General features: G+C 25.8%; 1 protein-coding gene and 2 long non-coding RNA genes across 3 annotated transcripts; all 3 read left to right on the top strand.

Annotated features, from left to right (window-relative positions):
- Positions 1 to 5,517: 5,517 nt before the first annotated feature.
- On the top strand, positions 5,518 to 6,223 carry LOC136084076 (uncharacterized). Its single transcript, XR_010640315.1, has 3 exons — positions 5,518 to 5,905; positions 5,987 to 6,103; positions 6,189 to 6,223. It is a non-coding gene; the product is annotated as an uncharacterized LOC136084076 (long non-coding RNA).
- Positions 6,224 to 7,068: 845 nt separating this feature from the next.
- LOC136084074 (uncharacterized) lies at positions 7,069 to 8,049 on the top strand. The gene is made up of 2 exons (XM_065804207.1): positions 7,069 to 7,179; positions 7,254 to 8,049. Exons 1-2 carry the CDS (start codon positions 7,136 to 7,138, stop codon positions 7,582 to 7,584), a joined length of 375 nt encoding a protein of 124 aa, XP_065660279.1. The 5' UTR covers positions 7,069 to 7,135; the 3' UTR covers positions 7,585 to 8,049.
- LOC136084075 (uncharacterized) lies at positions 8,050 to 12,066 on the top strand. The gene is made up of 2 exons (XR_010640314.1): positions 8,050 to 11,101; positions 11,187 to 12,066. It is a non-coding gene; the product is annotated as an uncharacterized LOC136084075 (long non-coding RNA).
- The last annotated feature ends 12,910 nt before the right edge of the window (positions 12,067 to 24,976 follow it).

Genomic DNA, 24,976 nt, shown 5'->3' with positions numbered 1-24,976 from the left:
ATAAAAATTCATTTGAATTTTTACAAAATGTACTCAAATTTAAAAGGATAACATTAAATTCCTACAGTATTGAAAAATGTTTTAAAAACAGCGAATTTAATAATTTACTCGAAAATCCTCAACTTTGTTCTGTTCATCTCAACTACTTTGATGATTTGAAAGAAACATATGGTGAACATTATGTAATAGAACTCTATAAAACCAAGCTAACTCTTTTGCTGCTAGAAAGAAAAATCAAACCACCTATGGTTCTAACAGAAGGTGATCAAACTGACGGTTTTGTGGATACGTTTACTTCAAAAGTAATACCTACCGTTTATTCTTTGATAGAAAAACTAGATGGTGCTTTAAAAAAGAAGTCTGTTAAAAGAAACATTGAAGGAATTATAAAGGAAGGAACCGGCGATAAAAAAACTTTATTTGTTAATATATTACACGCTGTTGTAACACTATTTATTGCAAGTTTTTTTAATTTAGAAAAAGAAGAATAAAAAAATGGCTACTGACGATTCTTTGTCTCGTTTTTTAAAAATTCAGAATTTAAAAATTATTTTATAGGAATATATGCTTTTGACGAACTAAGTCAAACAAAAACACATATTCATATTATTCAACAAATGAATAAAAATGGTTCCTTTATCATTTACAACAATGAAACTACAAAAGATGCAGGTCAACATTGGAGAGTGTTGATGAAAATAGACAAGGGTCATTTTTTTTGTTTTGATAGTTTAGGTGAAGAAAGTGTATTGCAACAAATTCCAAAACATTTAAGATTTAATAAATATTTGTTTGAAGCAGTAGAAGAAGTCAATAGCAATATACAAATCAACACGATTAACATTAACTACAACGAAATTGAAATTAATTCTTATATACGTCAATCCAATCATTTTCCTACAGAATGGACAGCAGAAAATCGTGAATTTTATTGGTTTACCAAATTTATTTTAAAATATAGCGAAATCAGTGGCAATCAAAATGTGTTTTTTTCATACAATAAATTTCCTTTTCAATGGAATGATAGTAGTTTATGTGGTGCATTTGCCGCTTATTTTGTAGCTCTAGTCTTTCGCAGCGAAAATGTATTATATACAGATCAAATATATTTACCTTCGTTGTGCAGACTGTTAAACCATTATTTTTTTGAAGTAACAACGCTTCATGCCTCTTCACTAGTTCAGATAAATCTTTATTCATTTTTTCAGTTTATTAAACACGAACTCTTTCAATACCTTGATAACACTGCTAAACAACTGTTTGAAAAAGACATGCAGTTGCATTTTTATATGAAAAAACAGGAAAATCTGGAACGTGATCTTTTGTCTATGAAAACAAAACAAATTCCTTTACATTATGATATCTACGAAAAACAATTATTAGCTCAAAATGCTGCTAAAAGATTTTTAAAAGATGCAGGATTCTTAAGAACAAATTATGAAGGTTCGTGGGGTAAGTTATCCCTATTGGATATTCAAGCCATTCCAGCTGTGATGAACGAGAAAAATATTTATTACATGATGCAAAATGAAATGGATAGAATTTATGCAAACAATTATACGCGATTAAAGACTGCCAATCAATTTTTAGATGTACCTATCGATGATGTCATGACTAAAAAAGAAATAAAAAGGCAGATTGCTCTGAATTTAATATAAACAGAATCATGAAGAGAACAGCGCACACGCTATTAGAAGACATCGTAGAAGAAAAATTCGCCACGTGCAATGGATATGGTGAACTGTTTTTTGTAATTTTGAAAGAAAAAAAAAATCAACATTTGTTAAAAAACTGCACTATCCACGTTGTAAATCAAGAAGTATGGATTTTTAATACTGTTACCAAAAGATCTGCAAAAATACATCTTTATAAAATAAATTGTTTAACTTGCAAAGGAAAAAAAACTATTCTAATAAAACGATATAAAAAGAAACGAGAACAAGAAAAAAGAAACAATTTTTTATATGTACATATTTATTCATTAAATGAATTAATATAATATTTTTTTTACAACTTTTTTTTTTTAATATACTTTAAACACTTTATCCGGAGGCATATAAGGGTTGGCAGGTTTTGTAACAACAGGAACAGGAGGCGTTTTTGTTTTTTTTGCCTTTCCACGCTTTTTTTATACTGTATAACAGCGAACCCACTTGCAATGCGTTAGTTACATTTTTAGGAGTGATAAAATCGGCTAATCCTCTTCCTTTTCTGCGTACTCTCTTTCTATGACTTTTACGTCTTTTCGATCTAAAATTTCTTTTTCGCTTAAAAGCCATTTTTGTTGACAATGCTCAACATAAACTAAAAAATGTTTCAAAGGAAGTTTAAAAGTTTCAAAAGGAACTTCTTCATATATAAACTCAATAATAAGTTCATCATTGAAACGTGTTACTTTAATGATTATTCCCCATTGGTAATGATGCGTCAATGAAAAATCACCCTTTGCTTTACTATTTGTTTTAAACAGTGAAATATAAAAATCTTGTAATTTTGCAAACGGATAATAAGTCTCTAAATAAACAGTAAAATGTTTCATTCTTTTATATCTGCTTCTTCGAGTTGCCAAACGTTAAATGTCTCTTTAATAACATCAACAAAGTCTTCATAATTCATTTCAAATGTGGAACAAATGTGGTTGTTTTCACCATAAAAAAATTCAATATGGGCTTTATTATTAACACGAGTTACTTTGATTTGTTTACTTCCATCCAAACGAAATACTAATTTAAAATTGCCTTCAACTTGTTTTAAACTATCGCTAGCTTCAAACATGGAAGCTTCTACATTCATAACAGTGTTATAAAATTCGTTTAAACAAGTTTTAAACTCCATTTTTTTTGTTTATTTCAAATGAATTTTTTTTCTTCAAATGAATTTTTTTATTTCAAAACAAACAAATTTATAGTACTTTTTTTTAAAAAAAAACAGAAAAAACACTATCAAATATTTTTTTTATCAATATATTTTTGGTATTTTATTACCAATATAAAAAACTCTGTAGTTAATATAAGAAATACAATATAATTTATTTAGATAATCAAAATCCAAAACAAATCCTCCCCAAAAAGTAGATATCTTCAAGTGTCCATTTTCTTTATCTCCGCTGATAATTTCAGCAACACCGTTTTCATATTCGTACGTAAGAATATAATCGCCATAAGCACTTGTGTCTGTACGTAAATTTTTGAGCTTTTGACTCTGTTTTTCCATATCTTTTAATAACCAAAGACATTCTTTAATATTTTCTTCAACATAGACTCGAAATTTTTGCACAAAACATTTGTCACAATATTTTTTAATGTGACTTTTTCTTTTGGCGTGTTTACACACTGTTGAATTCATTTTTTTGTAAATGAACGTTTTACAGAGTTGAGCTTTTTTATACATGTTTTTTAATCCGATTAAACTATAGTTTTAAACAAATCACCAAATAAAGGAATACCTCCTAATAGGTTACCAAAAAAACCTTTACCACGCTTTCTATAACTACGTTTTCGTCCTTTACCGATTAAAGAATGATAAGGTCTAGGATTAGGTTTCGATTTTCGATGAACAAAAATATATCTTCTAGCATTTCTATGCCCTCTATGTCTTCTATGTCTCATTTTTTAATAAATATTTCTGTGTTTATCGCGATCCACTTTTGTTAAAACAAAACGGTTTTCCTACTCGGTTTTCCTACTCGATTCATTTCGCGATTTTGTTTATTATTTATATACTTGCTTTTCGTTTTTCGATAACACATCAGTGCTTTTCTACAATATTGACGCTTTATTTTTTTTAAATTTTTCTTAGGTCTTCTACGTCTTAGAGCTCTTAGTTCTGTATTATTGGGATCGGTTAACTCGTTTTCATCAAAAGAGGTCCTATCAAAAAATTCAAAAAAAGCATCCCTATGAAAAGGCCATTTTCCATCTACTGTATATTTGGGTAATTTAGATGTATATTTAGGTCTCAAATTGCTTTTATATGAAGGTGTTGAAAATAAGTTCCGTCTTACAATCATATGGGAAAAATCAATATCATCTGCGGACATTTTTGACTCTAACTTTTTTAACTTTGACTTTTTTTGACTTGTATTTTTTTTATATCTTTTTTTTACAAGATAAAAAAACATTGTGTCACCCTGACACAACCTTACTTATTCTGTCTTTACTTTATCTTAGTAGGCCTACTTACTTGTGTTTTTTTCTTACAGTCTTTATATTTTTATACGGCCGTATTTTTTTTTTCTTACTTACTTACTTAGTCCTTACTTAACTTACTTAATCCTACCTTAATCCTTAGCCTGCTTACTTACACACTCGCTCACTCGTTCTCACACGCTCAGACATCACTCATCGGGTATTTCTACCCAATGCTTTAACATATAACTTTCTAGACATCACTCATCAGGTATTTCTACCCAACGCTTTAACATATAACTTTCTAGACATCACTCATCAGGTATTTCTACCCAACGCTTAAACATATAACTTTCTAGACATCACTCATCAGGTATTTCTACCCAAATTTAACTAGCATGACACAGCATTTTCTTTTCATTGCATAAAGTTACATCACTTTAGCTTTTATTTTACGTTAATCTGTAGAGATTAAATTTTATTCATAAAAAGCGTGTTTTTTTTGTTAACAAAATCAAAAATGGCAAAAACTTTTACCAAACGCTCAGTTAAAAAAACTAAATACTTTATAGACGATGAAGTTATTGCGAAAGAAATTAATTTTAAAGAGGATGAGGTAGAAATAAGTAGTGACGACGATCATGACGAACAAGAAGTAATAGCGATTGAAGACGACGAATTAGGGTTTACCGATGCAAATGTTTTCAATGACGTTCATGATGAAATTCACTTCTTAATTAACAAACAGACAAGCGTACAATCAAACACAGAGACATCACAAGAAAATGAACAAATCACAGAAAATGAACAATCATTAGAATTTTTAGAAGAACTACCACTATCTCAACCCCAAGAAAATAATATTGTTAAAAAAAAGTAGGTTATTTTTTTAAAATTATTATTTATAAATAAAAAATTACATTTTTTTAAGAATTTTTATTTTTTATTTTAGAAAAAAAAAAACGAATACAAAAACAAAAGACAAAAAATGCGAAAATTAAAATACGATATAAAGAGAGTTTTTTATTTAAATTTATAAATTAACTATAATACATTATTTTTGTCTATTTTTTCGTCGTATGTTTGCTTCTTTTAATTGATGTTTAATATCGACATAGGATTCGGCAGTATGAACCCAGCGTTTTATTCTTTAACCAACTCTTCCAAGTTTACGATTTGTTTTATTATCTTTATATCTGTTCTTTGTTCTTCGTAAACACGATAATATTCTTTTACAATTGCTCGGTAAATACTGATTTTCAGTCTGTGTCGATGTTGAACTTTGTTTTGTACTTGTTTGTGTTTGAACTGCTTTTTTTGTTTTAGGAACTGTTGTTTTTGTACGTGCCATATTGACAGTGTTTAATGATCTAGGAGTATACCTTATTTTAGGCATTTTATAAAAAAATAATATTTATAACTATTTATATTTATTACAATAAAAAATAGAGTATTTATTTCTAAATAAACCTATTTTTTTTTAGTTTTAATAATGAGATATATCACAATTAACAATATTAAATACGAAGTTTTTAGTGACAGTATTAATGATCAATTTTATATCATTCAAAACGAAAAAAAAAAAGCTATTGCTCAAATATTTCCATACAACGCAAAAAGAGGTAATTGTTCTTATGGTTTTTTTCATTTTTATAAGAAAAATTTAATATTTTTTATAATACTATTTTTTCTAGAAAAAGAAATGCAAAAACTAAGCGATTTTAGAAATTTTGTCAATGAAAATTTTGTAGATCGTGCAAGATTATCTCGTGCTCGTCGTAAGTTTTTTTTTTTAACTTTACTATTTTTTCTTATTATTAAAAAAAATACATTTTTTTAAACTATTTTCTTTTTTTTAGAAAATCCCTATCCACGATCACCACCACGATCGCCATCACTACTATCACCACTATCACCACGGTCACCACCAGAACCCAATAGGGAAGTCGGCCCGTCACACTGGGACTACTCTCCTCGTAAGTGAAAACTTGTTCCTTTTTTTTATTTTATAAAAAGGTATAAATATATTTTTTAATATCCCCTTTGTCTGTTTTTTTTTAGAGAGTCCAGATCCAGAATAAGAGCGAAATTTTATAAAGCTTTTATATATATTTTTTGTATAGAAAAAAAATTTTTTTTAGTTGTTATTACTATTTCGTTATTACTATTTTAATATTACTATTTTATATATAATAGAATAATAAAAATGATTAAAGAAATAATAAATCACACAACAAAACAACTCCATCATGAATGGAAACATTTGGCGTTTTTGTTAAATTTAAAAAGAACTGAAATCAGAAAAATTAATAAAAATTACATAAAAACATTCGATAAATTAAAAAACGTTTTAACTACATATATACTAAATCAACCAAACAAAAAGTTGGCGATAAAGCATTTGTATTTTATTTTATCCATATGGGAAGACGAAAAACTTTTATATAATATTCAGCAATGTAAATTATTTATAATGAATTATTTATATTAATTTTTATATTTTTTTAGCAAATAAAATAATGAATTATACACAATTAAAACTAAAAATAGCAGCACAATTGCAACCATGGCAAATGGCAGAACGATGGCAAACTTTAGCAGCTTATCTTGGTTATGAAAAGCGAGAAATAGAATGTATACAACATGATTACCCCAACAGTAATGAAAGAATGATGAGACTTTTAAACTTAATTTATCAAAGAAAAGGTACCGAACTCGAAGCAGCTCGCGCTATATATCAAGCTTTATGGGATTGGTCTATCGATGTTATAACCTATGAAATTAATAATACACTTTTAGATCATATAAAAAAAACTATGGAAATTGTAAAAATTTTTATAATGCAATAATTTTTTTTATTTTTTAGTATTTAATAATACACTTTTAGCTTATTGTAAAAAAATTTTTTTAGGTTATTTAAGTATTGTAAAAAAATTTTTTGTAATTTTTTTTTTACAATAATTTTTTGTAATTTTTTTATTTTTTTAGCAACATAATATATTAAAATAATGAAACAATATATCAAAAATCGATATATCAAAAACTGTGGATGGTAAGCCTATACACTTTTTTTCTTTTTTATACATTTTTATATTTTATTTTTTATATTTTATTTTTTTCTTTTAGTTATGGAGAAAATATTAATGAGGGTACTATATGCTACCACGAGTTATTATTGACAAAAGAAGAAGAAAAAGATTTGCAAGAACTAATGGAGATGGAAGAGTTAACAGAGGAAGGTTATGAAAAATATTTAGAACAATTAGTACAAGAAATGGAAGAAGAAGAAACAGATTATATTGAAGAATTAAAATTACAAATGTTAGAAGAAGAAATGGAAAAAGAAGTGGAAGAAATAGAAAAAGAAATGCATGAAATCTTAGATGAAATGGATTGGGAACAATACGTTATAAACGTTATTAATAAAATGGACAACTTACCAGAGCTTTATTTATAATTTTTTATTTTTAGTCAACTAAAAACAAATAATAATTAGAAAACCTTGATAAATAACAATCATCACTTTTTAAATAATAAACTCGACAATAAGAACACATGGGTTTGAAGTCATCATAAACGAACCCTTTTTTCACTGAATCATATTGCAGCATAAGACGAACAGTTGTGATAAAATAAGATCACTTTATTTTGTAATTTTTTTTCTTTTTTTTTAGACAACTAAAAAAATGAATAATAATGATGATTTTTAAGATATGTTTCCTGGGTTTGGTGATTATTTAAATGAAGAAATAGAAAATATAACTTTTAACATTATATTTGAAGAAGAAGATATGGATACGAACCTCTATATTTTTATTCTTTTATATGTTTTATTGAGCAATTTTGTTTATTTAATAATTCTTTTATGTTAAAAAAGACATGTATATTTTTTTTATAATTTTTATATAAATAAATGTTTTTTTTTTTAGCAACTAATAAAAAAATATCAGCCAACATATATCCTTGCTGTTTTTGCGACAAAGAATTTAGTGCAAAAGAACTTTTACAACATCAAACAGATTGTTCTACAGAACAATACTCCCACGAATGTTTCACCTGTAAAAAAAAGGTACAAGATTTGTTAAACCACGAATGTGATTATGAATTTCTAGATATACAAAAAATATGTTTTTTTTGTAATACCAAAATCGATGATCAAGATTATTATGAACACTCTGTCATCTGCTTTCAATATTATAAAGAACAACAAAATCGTTATTTGAACCAAATCATTCAAGACGAAAAGAAAAATTTAAATTATTTGAATCTTTCTATGAATCAAATCATGAATAAAATGAAAAATCTTCAAGAAAAAGAAATTAAAAATCTAAAAGAAGAAAACGACAAACTTCAACAAACCTTAGCAAAAACGAACCAAGAAATGGCAGAATTAAAAAGTCTCTTTTATGACAACATGTTGGTTTTAGCAAATCAGCAAGATACAGAACAACTCAAACAAGAAATAACAAAACTTTATCATATCACAGAAGTAAATAGCACAGAATTCTTAGCTTTAAAAAAATCCATTCAACAACCTAAAGAAGTCAAGGTAATTCAACACGTTTTTAAAGACATGCAATTGATCAAACTCGATCAAATGAATCTCAGGCTATTATCAGATGAACCCTTTTATACAGAACCCGTTTACACATCAGAAGGTTACCGTTATCGTATAAAAGTGTATACACGAAGTACCGACATCAACAAACTAGCCATTTACTTTCAATTGTTGAGAGGTGACCTGGACGATGCTTTACAATGGCCTTTTACCAAAAATGTCAATATCACCTTGAGAAATAAAGAACAATTTTTTACTCGTACTACTACCAACAATAATTATCTTCAACTTTTAGACGACAGTTCATTTGATAAACCTACCACTGAATATAATGTGGCCGTTGGTTATAAGAATTTTATTTCACACGAAGAACTAAAACCATTTATTATTAACAATAATTTATTTATTACGATTAGTATACAATAATATATTAGTATACAATAATATATTAGTATACAATAATATATTTTATGTAAAAAATGTATTTAACCTATTTTTTTAAATGTTTTTTTGTACTTTATCTAACATTATTAACCCTTATTTTTTTAGATTAACTAATAAAAAAAATGAATGCAGTGGAAGTTTTCAGACAAATAACTGATGAGCTCACATTCGAAAACGTTAGAAGTATTAGATTTGTGTTAACAATTCCACATGGTATCAAACAAAAATTAAAAAACGCATACGATCTTGTAGAGTATATCAAAGTTAATGCCATAGAAGATTATAATGGAAATATTCATGAAAGCTTAGAAAGTAAATTGGAATTTTTACTCAACATGTGTAAAGTTATTCATTGAAATGATATTTTTAACAAATACAAAAATAAAATACCACGTCTTCCTACTTATGAAGAAAGCATTGTTAAAAATCGTTCACCTGTATATGCAAACGCAGCATATCTAAGTGCGGTTGTAGAATCAAAACAACAAGAACTATTTCATTTATATAATCCAGAACCAGCTGAAGCACCTGAATGTGCCCAAGAACCAGAATTCATTTAACTCTTTTTTTAGGGAAAAAAATTTTTTTTACTTTTATAACTCAATTTTTTTACTGTATTAACTCAATTTGTAAACTTTTTTTTTTTTTAGACAACTAATTAAAAAAAAATGGGAAGCAACTGGGGAAATATTAGAGATATACTTCGAAAAGAAGAAGCTACACTTCGTCACATTTTACGAAAACTTCATCAACATATGGCACGAGAAAAAAAGTTTATAGAAATAGACAAAGAAACAAGAAAAGCTAGTCATTATTTAGAAAACATTTATTTTTATATTGAAAACTTTGAACAAGAAACACTCATCTGGTTTAGTCCAGAAGAACGTCATTTTTCTTATTATCTTTTTATTTTCGACAGTTTTAATTTGAATCACTTTAACAGATTTACCCGTGAAATTCAATCACAACTTAGCTTGAAAGATTTATGTAAAAGAACTTTGGCTTATCGTCGAATTTATTTAGAATTTCAACAGTTGCAAAAGAAAATTATTTCTTTATTTGATAAAACCAAACTACCACATAGCAAATGGAAAAATAAAGATAATATTCGCTTGGTATTTTACAGCTTTCATTCAATCGTTGATTTTGAATTTGATTCCTTTTTTAATATTTTTCATAGTCGTTTATTATTTTTTAATCTTCAAAGAGAATATCTTTACAAATTATTTCATATACTATTTACAGAAAAATCCTATTTTGCTGATCCAAATAAACAACTTGAAATACATTTAATACGAAAATTATATCGTTTAATCATAGAATATATAACTTGGTCCCAACAACAATATTTTTATACTATTGAACCTTGTTTCATTCATTTTCAAATTGTAAAACAATTTTTTTAATTTTTTTTTTAGTTAACTAATAAAAAAAATTCAAAGAAGTAAGCGCATTTATGAATACGACATTATCCACTTTGTTACTTGGTTTATTAGCGAAACAAAAAGTAACATGGAACGAGACTTGAAAACGTTAAAAGAATTATGTAAAAGAAAATTGGCTGTTAGAAGAATTAAAATCGAATTTAAAATATTAAAAGATCAGCTTGGAGATTTATATTTTCGTTATGATGAAAACATTTCTGATGATGATTATTTTATTTTTATGAATTTAGTTTTTTAACCGATCATAATTTATTTTTTTGGTTACAAAGAAAAATTATATTTATATTAGACGACATGTTTAGATCTCACTATAATAATCATTATATTAAAAATGAACAACTTGATTTTTTTTATAATTGTATTAGAAAATACATTCAATGGGCAATAGATCAATATTATTATATTTGCGAAAAAAATTTTGTACATTATAAAAATATCATTTTATATTTATAGACAAACTAATAAAAAAATGAAAAATGGTTACAGCAATAGAAAGCCAAACAAAAAAGTAAAAAAACAAATGAAAGGTATATTTTTTTTCTGTATTTTTTTTCTTTTTTTTTTTTATCATTAAAATTTTTTATTAATTCTATTTTTTTTTTGTTTTTACAGCCATGTACGCCTACTATTTTAAAATGCAAAAGCATTCGTTACATCACTCAGCTATGTTGAACCAACGATATTTTTGCATAAAGCCATGTGGCCTATGCCAAGCATGCTACTTAAAAAAAAACAATTAACTTTTTTTATACAGAAATATATAATTTATTACATTTTTTGTGTTTTTTTTTATTACATTTTTTTTTGTGTTTTTTTTATTGCTTATTTTTTATATTACTTTATACTAACATTTCTTTTTTTCTTTAGAAATAAATAAAAAAAATGAATAATAATCTTGAAGAAAATTGGGAAGAAGAACTCATTTCTTCACCGTTTGAATTTAAATCACCAAATTTAAAATTCAAAAAAATTGATAACAAATTAAAAGGACTCGATTTTGAAAAATGTGCCAAAGTAGAAGTTAAATACAAAAAACAAATAGAAGAAACAAATAACACGCCCCCAGAGCAATGGATTTGCAATGCACCCCGATTTGAAATAAATAAAAATTTTTATGATGATTCATTTTTGTAAATATTTATCACGGTTATTTTTTATTGTAAAACTATTTTCTATAAATAAAAATTTTTTTTTAGCTAACTATTACAATGTGTGGAAATTGCAATTGTACTGTTAAACACACAATCGAATTAACAGGTGAAGAACTGCTATTTGTTTTAAAGTCTGCAGAAAAATATAATAAAACATTTTTTGAAGAACTCAACATTTATAATCACTATGTCACCATTGGAAAACGATTTCATCCAGACATGACGTTTGAAAACTTTGTCAAAAAAAAATATCCTATTTTCAGAGAAGCAAAAAAATCGATATTGTAACCTTTATTTTTAACTGTAACAGTTTTTTTTAAAATAAAAATTTTTTTTTGTCACCTGTTCTTTTTTTTTGCGCGCATGCGCCACCTTTTTAGAGACCAGGAAATTTTTTCTTTAATTTTGCAGTCTTTTACCTCTCGGTTTTAACGTTTTATTTCAACTTTTTTTAAACGGACCCTTGGTTTTAACGTTTTATTTCAACTTTTTTTACACGGACGGTGACACTGAAACTGATCTTACAAGAATTGTAACATACGTTATCATCAAGTTTATGTCTGTAAAAAAAATAGAATTAATAAAAATTTGATGATAAAAAACGAAAATAATACAGAATAAAAAATACCTTCCATTTGTTTTCGCACTTTTTTATTCGGCTTTCTGTTGCTGTAACCACTTTTCTTTTTTACTAGTTTGTCTATAAATATAAAATGTTATTTTTATAATGTACAAAATTATTTTCGCAAATATATATTGATCTTTTGCCCATTAATATTGATCTTTTGCCCAATAATATTGATCTTTTGCCCATTAAATGTATTTTCTAATACAATTATAAAAAAAATCAAGTTGTTCATTTTTAATATAATGATTATTATAGTGTGATCTAAACATTTCGTACAAAGAAGATATAATTTTTCTTTGTATCCAATAAAATAAATTATGATTGAATACAAAACTAAATTCACAATAATAAAAAAAGTCACAAATATAAAAAGAATTGTTTTCATCATAACAAAAATATAAAATTCCAAGCTGATCTTTTAAAAATTCAAATTCAATTTTAATTCTTCTAATTGCCAACTTTCTTTTACACAATTCTTTACCGTTTTCAAGTGTCCATCCATGTTATTTTTTGTTTCGGATGTAAACCAACTAACAATGTGGATAATGTCGTATTCATAAAAGCGTTTGCTTCTTTGCATTTTTTTTATTAGTTTTCTAAAAAAAAATTAAAAAAATTGATTAACAATATTAAAATGAAAAAAACAAGGTTCAGTAGTATAAAAATATTGTTCTTTGGACCAATTTATATTATTAAACGATAATTATATAACATAATTAAACGATAATTATATAACATAATTAAAGATAACATAATTAAACGATATAATTTTCGTATTAAATGTATTTCGAGCTGTTTACGTGGATCAGCAAAACACAATATTTCTGTGAAAAGTAAATGAAATAAAGTATAAAGATATCGTCTTTGAAGATAAAAAAAGGATAAACGTTTACTTATAAAAGGTAATTGATAATAAATATATATTCTATAGTAGGTGTAAAACAATAATCGAATATTATCTTGATCTTTCCATTTGGTGAGTGGTAGTTTGGTTTTATCGAATAAACAAACAATTTTTTCTGGCAATTGATCAAATTCAAATTGAATTCGTTCTTGTGCCAATCTTCTTTTACATAAATCTTTCAAAGTGAGTTGTGATTGATTTTCGTAGACAAATTTGTTTGTTTTATCCAATGTAAAATCATCAAAGTCAAAAAGATAATAAGAAAAATTTATTTATATATAAACTATAAAAAAATATACATGTCTTTTTTAACATAAAAGAATTAATAAATAAATAAAATTACTCAATAAAACATATAAAAGAATAAAAATATAAATGAGGTTTGTTTCAATATCTTCAATATCTGGTTATTTGAATATATCGTTGAATGTTATATTTTCTATTGCCATGTTTTCTGTTTCTTCAAAAACGTCTCCAAATTCAGGAAACATATCTTTAAAATCATTATTATTCATTTTTTAATTAGTTGTCTAAAAATATATATATATATATTTAAAAATAAAAAAAATTACAAAAAATAAGTTTTTTGGTTGCAGATTATAAAGATCAATCTTATTTTATCGCAACTGTTCGTCTTGTGGTGTGATATGATCACAGTGAAAAAAGGGTTCGATTGCGATGAAAGTGACTATATTCGGTGTATTTTCCAAAATTTATAACATCTTTATTTTATCGCGACTGATCGTCTTATGGTGTGATATGATCACGAAGGTGAAAAAAATTATAAAAGTTCGGGTAAATTGTCCATTTTATTAATAACTTCCGAAATATATTGTTCCCAATCCATTTCATTAAAGATCACATGAATTTCTTTTTTCATTTCTTCTTCTAACATTTGTAATTTTAATTCTTCAATATAATCTGTTTCTTCTTCTTCCATTTCTTGTACTAATTGTTCTAAATATTTTTCATAACCTTCTTCTGTTAACTCTTCCATTTCCATTAGTTCTTGCAAATCTTGTTCTTCTTCTTTTGACAATAACAACTCGTGGTAGCATATAGTACCCTCATTAATATTTTCTCTATAACTAAAAGAAAAAAAGAAAAAATGTATGAAAATATAAAAACGTATAAAAAAGAAAAAAAGCGAATAGGCTTACCATTCACAATTTTTGATATATTGATTTTTGATATATCGTTTCATTATTTTATTATATTAGGTTGCTAAAAAATAAAAGAAATTACAAAAAATTATTGCATTATAAAATTTTTTACAATACTCGCTCTTAAATAACCTAAAAGTGTATTATTAATTACTAAAAAATAAAAAAATTACAAAAAATTATTGCATAATAAAATTTTTTACAATTTCCATAGTCGCTCTTAAATGACCTAAAAGTGTAGTATTAATTTCATATGTTATAACATCAATAGACCAATCCCATAAAGCTTGATATAAAGCACGAGCTGCTTCGAGTTCGGTACCTTTTCTTTGATAAATTAAGTTTAAAAGTCTCATCATTCTTTCATTAATGTTAGGGTAATCATATTGTATGCATTCAATTTCTCGTTTTTCATAACCAAGATAAACTTGCTAAAATTTCCCATCGTGATTGTAAATGTGCTGCTGTTTTTAGTTTTACTTGCGTATAATTCATTATTTTTTGCTAAAAAATATAAAAAATATAATATAAATAATTCAATATAAATAATTTACATTGTTGTATTTTATATAAAAGTTCTTTATCATTGTCGTTTTTTTCCCAGTATGATAAAATTGCATATGATGATATAGTAAGTTACAATTCTTGTAAGATCCTCAGTCACCGTCTGTCCGTGTAAAAAAAGTTGAAATAAAACGTTTAAACCGAGATGTCCGAGGTATAAGAGTGTTGAACCGAGAGAATTGAAGTGATGAACGATGAAAAAAAAAATTTCATGGTCTCAAAAAAGAAGGTGGCGCATGCGCGCAGAAATAAAAGAACAGGTGTGTAAAAAAATTTTTATTTTAAAAAAAACTGTTACAGTTAAAAATAGAGGTTACAATATCGATTTTTTTTCTTCTCTGAAAATAGGATAGTTTTTTTTGACAAAATGTTCAAACGTCATGTCGGGATGAAATCGTTTTCCAATGGTGACATAGTGATTATAAATGTTGAGTTCTTCAAAAAACGTTTTTTTATATTGTTCTTCAGACTTTAAGACAAATAGCAGTTCTTCGGCTGTTAATTCGATTGTGCTTTTAACAGTACAATTGCAATTTCCACACATTGTATTAGTTAGCTAAAAAAAAAATTTATTTATAGAAAATAGTTTTACAAAAAAAATGACAATAAAAAAAGTACAATAAAAAGACCATAAAAAATTTCAATAAAAAAAGATTATAATTTGCGTATAGAAATATTTTTATTAATATATTCCTTAATTGAAATTCTTTTATTATTGTCTATATGTCGTAATTCGTGTTTTAAACATTTTTCATAAGCGAGTCCTTTTAATTTGATATCGATTTTTTTGAATTTTAAATTTTTTGGTTGTAATTCGAAACACGGAGCGGAGAGGTCATCTTCCCAAGATTCAATATTATTCATTTTTTATTTATTTCTAAAGAAAAAAAAAGAAATGTTAGTATAAAACACAAAAAAATGTTAGTATAAAACACAAAAAAATGTAATAAAAAAAAACACAAAAAATGTAATAAAATATATATTTCTGTATAAAAAAAAGTTAATTATTTTTTTTTAAGTAACATGTTTGGCATACGCCACATTGCTTGGTGCAAAAGTAACGCTGGTTAATAGAGTTCGAATGTGATAAAGAATGTTTTTGGAGTTGGAAATAGTAGGAGTACATGGCTGTAAAAAAAAATTAAATTAATAAAAATTTGATGATAAAAAACGAAAAAAATTAGGAAAAAAAAATATACCTTTCCTTTGTTTTCGTACTTTTTTATTCGGCTTTCTGTTGCTGTAACCACTTTTCATTTTTATTAGTTTGTCTATAAATATATAATGTTATTTTTATAATGTACAAAATTATTTTCGCAAATATAATAATATTGATCTATTGCCCATTGAATGTATTTTCTAATACAATTATAAAAAAAATCAAGTTGATCATTTTTAATATAATGATTATTATAGTGTGATCTAAACATTTCGTATAAAGAAGATATAATTTATCTTTGTATCCAATAAAATAAATTATGATTGAATACAAAACTAAATTCACAATAATAAAAAAAGTCACAAATATAAAAAGAATTGTTTTCATCATAACAAAAATATAAATTTCCAAGCTGATCTTTTAAAATTTCAAATTCGATTTTAATTCTTCTAATTGCCAATTTTCTTTTACACATTTCTTTTAACGTTTTCAAGTCTCCATCCATGTTATATTTTGTTTCGGATGTAAACCAACTAACAATGTGGATAATGTCGTATTCATTAAAGCGTTTGCTTCTTTGCATTTTTTTTATTAGTTAACTAAAAACATTAAAAAAATTAAAAAAGTGTTTTACAATTTGAAAATGAATAAAACAAGGTTCAATAGCATAAAAATATTGTTTTTGAAACCAAGTTATATATTCCATGATTAAACGATATAATTTTCGTATTAAAGGGATTTCCAGTTGTTTATGTGGATCAGCAAAATAGGATATTTCTGTAAATAGTATATGAAGTAATTTGTAAAGATATTCTCTTTGAAGATTAAAAAATAATAAACGATTATTAAAAATAATAAAAAAGGAATCAAATTCAAAATCAACGATTGAATAAAAGCTGTGAAAAAATTAATATTATCTTTATTTTTCCATTAGCTATGCGGTAGTTTGGTTTTATCAAATAAAGAAATAATTTTCTTTTGCAACTGTTGAAATTCTAAATAAATTCGACGATCAGCCAAAGTTCTTTTACATAAATCTTTCAAGCTAAGTTGTGATTGAATTTCACGGGTAAATCTGTTAAAGTGATTCAAATTAAAACTGTCGAAAATAAAAAGATAATAAGAAAAATGACGTTCTTCTGGACTAAACCAGATGAGTGTTTGTTGTTCAAAGTTTTCAATATAAGAATAAATGTTTTCTAAATAATGACTAGCTTTTCTTGTTTCTTTGTCTATTTTTATAAACTTTTTTTCTCGTGCCATATGTTGATGAAGTTTTTGTAAAAAGTTACGAAGTGTAGCTTCTTCTTTTCGAAGTATATCTCCAATATTGCCCCAGTTGCTTTCCTTTTTTTTAATTAGTTGTTTAAAAAAAAGTTTACAAATTGAGTTAATACAAATCAATTAATTAATACAAGCAAAAAAAACTATAATTTTTCCCTAAAAAAAATAAATAAATGAATTCTGGTTCTTAGGCACTTTCAGGTGCTTCAGCTGGTTCTGGATTATATGAATGAAATAGTTCTTGTTGTTTTGCTTCTACAACCGCACTTGGATATGCTGCGTTTGGTGGTGAATATACAGGTGGACGATTTTTAACAATGCTTTCTTCATAAGTAGGAAGACGTGGTATTTTATTTTTGTATTTGTTAAAAATATCATTTTGATGAATAACTTTACACATGTTGAGTAAAAATTCCAATTTACTTTCTAAGCTTTCATGAATATTTCCATTATAATCTTCTATGGCATTATCTTTGATATACTCTACAAGATCGTATGCGTTTTTAAATTTTTGTTTGATACCATGTGGAATTATTAGCAAAAATCTAATACTTCTAACGTTTTCGAATGTGAGCTCATCAGTTATTTGTCTGAAAACTTCCACAGCATTCATTTTTTTTATTAGTTAATCTTAAAAAAAATTAGGGTTAATAATGTTAGATAAAGTACAAAAAAAACATTTAAAAAAATAGAAATGATAGGATAAATACATTTTTTTACATAAAATATATTATTGTATAGTAATCGTGATAAATAAATTATTGTTAATAATAAATGGTTTTAGTTCTTCGTGTGAAATAAAATTCTTATAACCAACAGCTACATTATATTCAGTGGTAGGTTTATCAAATGAACTATCGTCTAAAAGTTGAAGATAATTATTGTTGGTAGTAGTACGAGTAAAAAATTGATCTTTATTTCTCAAGGTGATATTGACATTTTTGGTAAAAGGCCATTGTAAAGCATCGCCCAGGTTACCTCTTAACAATTGGAAGTAAATGGCTAGTTTGTTGATGTCGGTACTTCGTGTATACACTTTTATACGATAACGGTAACCTTCTGATGTGTAAACTGGTTCTGTATAAAATGGTTCATCTGATAACAGCCTGAGATTCATTTGATCGAGTTTGATCAATTGCATGTCTTTAAAAACGTGTTGAATTACCTTGACTTCTTTAGGTTGTTGAATGGATTTTTTTAAAGCTAAGAATTCTGTGCTATTTACTTCTGTGATATGATAAAGTTTTGTTATTTCTTGTTTGAGTTGTTCTGTATCTTGCTGATTTGCTAAAACCAACATGTTGTCATAAAAGAGACTTTTTAATTCTGCCATTTCTTGGTTCGTTTTTGCTAAGGTTTGTTGAAGTTTGTCGTTTTCTTCTTTTAGATTTTTAATTTCTTTTTCTTGAAGATTTTTCATTTTATTCATGATTTGATTCATAGAAAGATTCAAATAATTTAAATTTTTCTTTTCGTCTTGAATGATTTGGTTCAAATTACGATTTTGTTGTTCTTTATAATATCGAAAGCAGATGACAGAGTGTTTATAATATTCTTGATCGTCGATTTTGGTATTACAAAAAAAACATATTTTTTGTATATCTAAAAATTCATAATCGCATTCGTGGTTTAACAAATCTTGTACCTTTTTTTTACAGGTGAAACATTCGTGGGAGTATTGTTCTGTAGAACAATCTGTTTGATGCTGTAAAAGTTCTTCTGCACTAAATTCTTCGTCACAAAAACAGCAAGGATATATGTTGTTTGACATTTTTTTATTAGTTGCTGAAAAAAAAACATTTATTTATATAAAAACTATAAAAAAAATATACATGTCTTTTTTAACATAAAAGAATTAATAAATAAACAAAATTGCTCAATAAAACATATAAAAGAATAACAATATAGAGGTTCGTATTAATATCTTCTTGTTCTTCAAATATATTGTTAAAAGTTATATGTTCTACTTCTTCTTGTTTTTCATTAAAATAATCACCAAACATATCTTCAAAATCATCATTATTATTCATTTTTTTAGTTGTCTAAAAAAAAGAAAAAAAAGATATATATACATATAAAAAATTACAAATAAAGCTCTGGTAATTTGTCCATTTTATTAATAACGTCTAAAACGTATTGTTCCCAATCCATCTAAGATTTCATGCATTACTTTTTTTATTTCTTCGACTTGTTTTTCCACTTCTTCTTCTATCATTTGTGATTTTAGCTCTTCAATATAATCTGTTTCTTCTTTATCTTCCATTTCTTGAACTAATAGTTCTAAATATTTTTCATAATCTTTTTCTATTACCTCTTCCATTTCCATAACTTCTTTAAAATCTTGTTCTTCTTCTTTTGATAATATTAACTCGTGATAGCACATAGTTTCTTCATTAATATTTTCTCCATAACTAAGAAAAAAAAAATGTATAAAAAAAATATTGAAAAAGTATAAAAAAAAAGAAAAAAAGATGCTTACCATCCACATTTTTTGACATGATGCATTTTTTTTTAATATATTAGTTTTGCTAAAAAAACAAAAGAAAGTTACAAAAAAATTATTGCAAAAAAAAGTTACAAAAAAAATATTGCAATTTAAAGTTTTGTATTATTAACATGCATTCATCTATATTATTTAAAAGTTATTGATTGTCACTTGAAAGATGCATTTTCCAAGACCATAGTGAATCGAATAAAATACGTACTGCTTGTATTCTGTGATCTGTTTTTGATAAATTAAATTTAACAATCTATGAATTCTTTCATTGCTGTCTTGATAGTCTCGCTGAATACATATGATTTCCCTTTTTTTAAAACCAAGATATTCTGCCAAACATTCCCATTGCCATTGTAAACATTGAGCTATTTTTAGTTTTAATTGCATAAAATTCATTTTTTTATTTGCTAAAAAAAATATAAAAAATTAATACAAATAATTCAAAATAAATAATTTACATTGTTGTAATTTAAATAAAAGTTCTTTATCGTCATTGTTTTTTTGCCAGCATGTTAAAATTGAATAAAAATGTTTTAACGCTCTTTTTTGGTCTTTATGATGAAATATAAAAAGAATTAAAATCTTTTTCATTTAATCAAAGTTTTTAATATAATTTCCGTTGATGTTTTTAATAACGTTTCTTTTAAATCCTAATTCGATTGCCAATGGTTTCCATTGATGATTTAATTCTTTGCATATCAAATTAATAATTTTATTAAACATTTTTTCTTTTCTATTAAAAAAAAGTTGATATAAAATTTTAAAAAAAATATAAACAAAAAAATGATATAATAAAAAAAGACTACAAAAAAAATTTTATTTTCTATAAAAAATATACAAAAAAATAATTTTATAAACTTATTTTATTGCAACGGTTCGTCTTATGGTACAATATGGTTCAATAAAAAAAATATACATAAAAAATGTTACAAACTTTACAAAGTGCATATTTACAAAGTGCATATTTATAAATTTGCCGGATCTGGACTCTCTAAAAAAAGACAGAGAATATTAAAAAATTATTTATACTTTTTTATAAATAAAAAAAAAGGATCGAGTTTCACTTACGAGGAGAGTAGTCCCAGTGCGAGGGACCCAGTTCTCTATCGCTTGTAATATCGTGTCTTTCTCGAACACGCTCTACAAATTGAGTTAGTTTTTCCATATTTTTATCTATAATAAAAAAAGTTTTTTTATAAAAAAAGAATTGATTATTTTTATAAAAAATAATATAAAAAAATTACCTAATGCAGCTGAGTAAGGTTGTACATGTTGAAATGGGATTTTTTTCCCATTTTGAACAATAAACTGATTTTTAAAAAACCCATCATGATGTACTTCATATTTTATTTTATTTAATATAATGTATTTCATTTTTACTAAAAAATAGGAGTTGTTTTAAATAAAAAATACCGTGTTGTTTTTTTTTTTGTAATAAATAAAATAGTTATAAATATAAAAATATCATTTTTTATAAAATGCCTAAAATAAGATATACTCCTAGATCATTAAACACTGTCAATATGGCACGTACAAAAACAACAGTTCCTAGAACAAAAAAAGCAGTTCAAACACAAACGAGTACAAAACAAAGTTCAACATCGACACAGACTGAAAATCAGTATTTACCGAGCAATTGTAAAAGAATATTATCGTGTTTACGAAGAACAAAGAACAGATATAAAGATAATAAAACAAATCGTAAACTTGGAAGAGTTGGTAAAAGAATAAAACGTTGGGTTCATACTGCTGAATCCTATGTCGATATTAAACATCAATTAAAAGAAGCAAACATACGACGAAAAAATAGACAAAAATAATATATTTACAAAAAAAATTATATACAAAAAAGATTATTGATAAGAATAAACAGTTGGTGAAAAAAATAGTCTTTTTAAAGTTTTTTTTAAATCGCTTCTTTTTTTCGAGCGGCTTTTTTTTTTTTTTTTCTAAAACATAAAAAAATGTTTTTTTTAAAAAAACAAACATGTTTAATATAAAAAAGTGTATAAAAAAAGCTTACTTTTTTTATAGAGTTGTTTTTTAGACTCGTTTCTTCCGCGAATTCTAATGGAGCTTCGTCTTCCAATTCTAATGGAGCTTCTTTTGTAGGTTCGGTTTTATTTTTTATAACGAAATCAATTTTATCAGGTTCGTTGATAAAAATATTAAAATCCAATACAGGATCATCTTCGATTACTAATACTGATTCGTCGTCGCTTAGTATTATTTCTGGTTCTTCCTCGCTTAATTCGACTTCATTTTCGGAAAAATCGATTTCCTTCCCAACAACTTTATCATCCATTAGAAAATGTGTTTTTTTAACTGATCGTTTAGTAAAACGTGTTTTTGTCATTTTGATTTTGTTAACAAAAAACACGCTTTTTATGTATAAAATTTAATCTCTACAGATTAACGCGAAATAATAGCTAAAGTGATGCAACTTTATGCAATGAAAAGAAAATGCTGTGTCATGCTAGTTAAAATTAGAAACTTTTAATAGCGCTTTTATGAACAAGAATAAAAAGATTAAAATACGGAGTAAACAACTTTTTAAAAACACTGCGAAGAAAAAAACTCTGCGTAAAGTGTTAAAATAACATGTTAAATGAATTCAAAACTCCATGAACCATCACGTCGACGTAGCATAGTGCATTCGCTCGCCGCACTATGTTTCTGATGCCATGACATTAGACCGTTGAGGGTTCGATTCTTGGTGAAGGTAGTAGAAAGTTTAGTTAGTTCAATGTTAAAAATATCAAGCCGACGAAAGAAGACTTGGTAATGTATGTCTAGTTAGTTATATGTTAAAAATATCAAGCTGACGAAAGTTGACTTGGTAGTGTATGTGGAGTGTGTGAGAACGAGTAAGCGCACGAGTGTGTGAGTAAGCAGGCTAAGGATTAAGGCAGGATTAAGTAAGTTAAGTAAGGACTAAGTAAGTAAGTAAGAAAAAAAAATACGGCCGTATAAAATATAAAGACTGTAAGAAAAAAACACAAGTAAGTAGGCCTACTAAGTTAAAGTAAAGACAGAATAAGTAAGGTTGTGTCAGGGTGACACTATGTTTTTTATCTTGTAAAAAAAAAAAAAAGATATAAAAAATACAAGTCAAAAAAAAGTTAAAGTCAAAAAATGGCTGCAGATGATATTGATTTTTCCCGTATGATTGTAAGACGGAATTTATTTTCAACACCTTCATATAAAAGCAATTTAAGACCTAAATATACATCTAAATTACCCAAATATACAGTGTTATCGAAAAACGAAAAGCAAGTATATAAATAATAAACAAAATCGCGAAATGAATCGAGTAGGAAAACCGATATATCGTTTTGTTTTAACAAAAGTGGATCGCGATAAACAAAGAAATATTTATTAAAAAAATGAGACATAGAAGACATAGAGGTCATAGAAATGCTAGAAGATATATTTTTGTTCATCGAAAATCGAAACCTAATCCTAGACCTTATCATTCTTTAATTGGTAAAGGACGAAAGCGTATACTTAGAAAACGCGGTAAAGGTATCCTTGGTAACCTATTAGGAAATATACCCGTACTTGGTGGCGTATTTAAAACTATATTTTAATCGGATTAAAAAACATGTATAAAAAAGCTCAACTCTGTAAAACGTTTATTTACAAAAAAAATGAATTCATCAGTGTGTAAACACGCAAAAAGAAAAACTCATATTAAAAAATATTGCGACAAATGTTTTGTGCAAAAATTTCGAGTCTATGTTGAAGAAAATATAAAAGAATGTCTTTGGTTATTAAAATATATGGAAAAACAGAGTCAAAAGCTCAAAAATTTACGTACAGACACAAGTGCTTTTGGCGATTATATTCTTACGTACGAATATGAAAACGGTGTTGCTGAAATTATCAGCGGAGATAAAGAAAATAGACACTTGAAGATATCTACTTTTTGGGGAGGATTTGTTTTGGATTTCGATTATCTAAATAAAATATATTGTATTTCTCATATTAACTACGGAGTTTGTTATATTGGTAATAAAATATCAAAAATATATTGATAAAAAAAATATTTAATAGTGTTTTTTCTGTTTTTTTTAAAAAAAAGTACTATAAATTTGTTTATTTTGAAATAAAAAAATTCATTTGAAGAAAAAAAATTCATTTAAAATAAACAAAAAAAATGGAGTTTAAAACTTGTTTAAACGAATTTTATAACTCTGTTATGAATGTAGAAGCTTCCAAGTTTGAAGCTAGCGATAGTTTAAAACAAGTTGAAGGCAATTTTAAATTAGTATTTCGTTTGGATACACTAGCGGAAATTCAAGTCACTCGTTTCAACGAAAACGCTCATATCAATTTTATTTATAATAAAATGGACCACGAATTTGAAATGAATTATGAAGCTTTTGTTGATGTTATTAAAGAGACATTTAACGTTTGGCAACTCGAAGAAGCAGACATAAAAAATGACTTTTGAAACTTACGCACCAGACGCTTATCCGTTTCCACAATTAGAAGATTTTTATATTTCACTATTCAAAGTTAATAGTAAAGCAAAAAGTGATTTTTCTTTGTCACATTGTTTAAAACAGGGTCAAATTAATAAAGTAATTTATTCAAATAGTAAATATCTAATTGTATTTATATATGAAGACGGAGAAAAACATCATTTTGAAATAAGTTAATAAAAGTTTTTACGTTTTGTTGGATGTACTCTTAGCGGATGGTTTATCGACGTAAAACGCAAAAACGACGTTATAGATCTAAGATACGTAAGCGAAGAGTCCGACGAGGAAGAGGTTTAGCCGATTTTATCACGCCTAATAATGTAACTAACGCATTGCAAGTGGGTTCGCTGTTATACAGTATAAAAAAAGCGTGGAAAGGCAAAAAAACAAAAACGCCTCCTGTTTCTGTTGTTACAAAACCAGCCAACCCTTACATGCCTCCGGATAAAGTGTTTAAAGTATATTAAAAAAAAAAGTTGTAAAAAAAATAATATATTAATTCATTTAATGAATAAATATGTACATATAAAAAATTGTTTCTTTTTTCTTAATCTCGTTTCTTTTT

The sequence above is a fragment of the Hydra vulgaris genome, chromosome 08 (assembly GCF_038396675.1).
Source record: "Hydra vulgaris chromosome 08, alternate assembly HydraT2T_AEP".
Taxonomy (NCBI): domain Eukaryota; kingdom Metazoa; phylum Cnidaria; class Hydrozoa; order Anthoathecata; family Hydridae; genus Hydra; species Hydra vulgaris.
The sequence above is the reverse complement of the archived record's forward strand: the minus strand, read 5'-3'. Positions and strand labels throughout refer to the sequence as shown.

Excerpts from the sequence above, each read along its gene's own strand:
- LOC136084074 (XM_065804207.1), top strand. The coding sequence starts at position 7,136 with ATGAAACAATATATCAAAAATCGATATATCAAAAACTGTGGATG. Across the intron at positions 7,180-7,253 it reads TATATCAAAAACTGTGGATG|TTATGGAGAAAATATTAATG; the intron begins GTAAGCCTATAC and ends TTTTTCTTTTAG.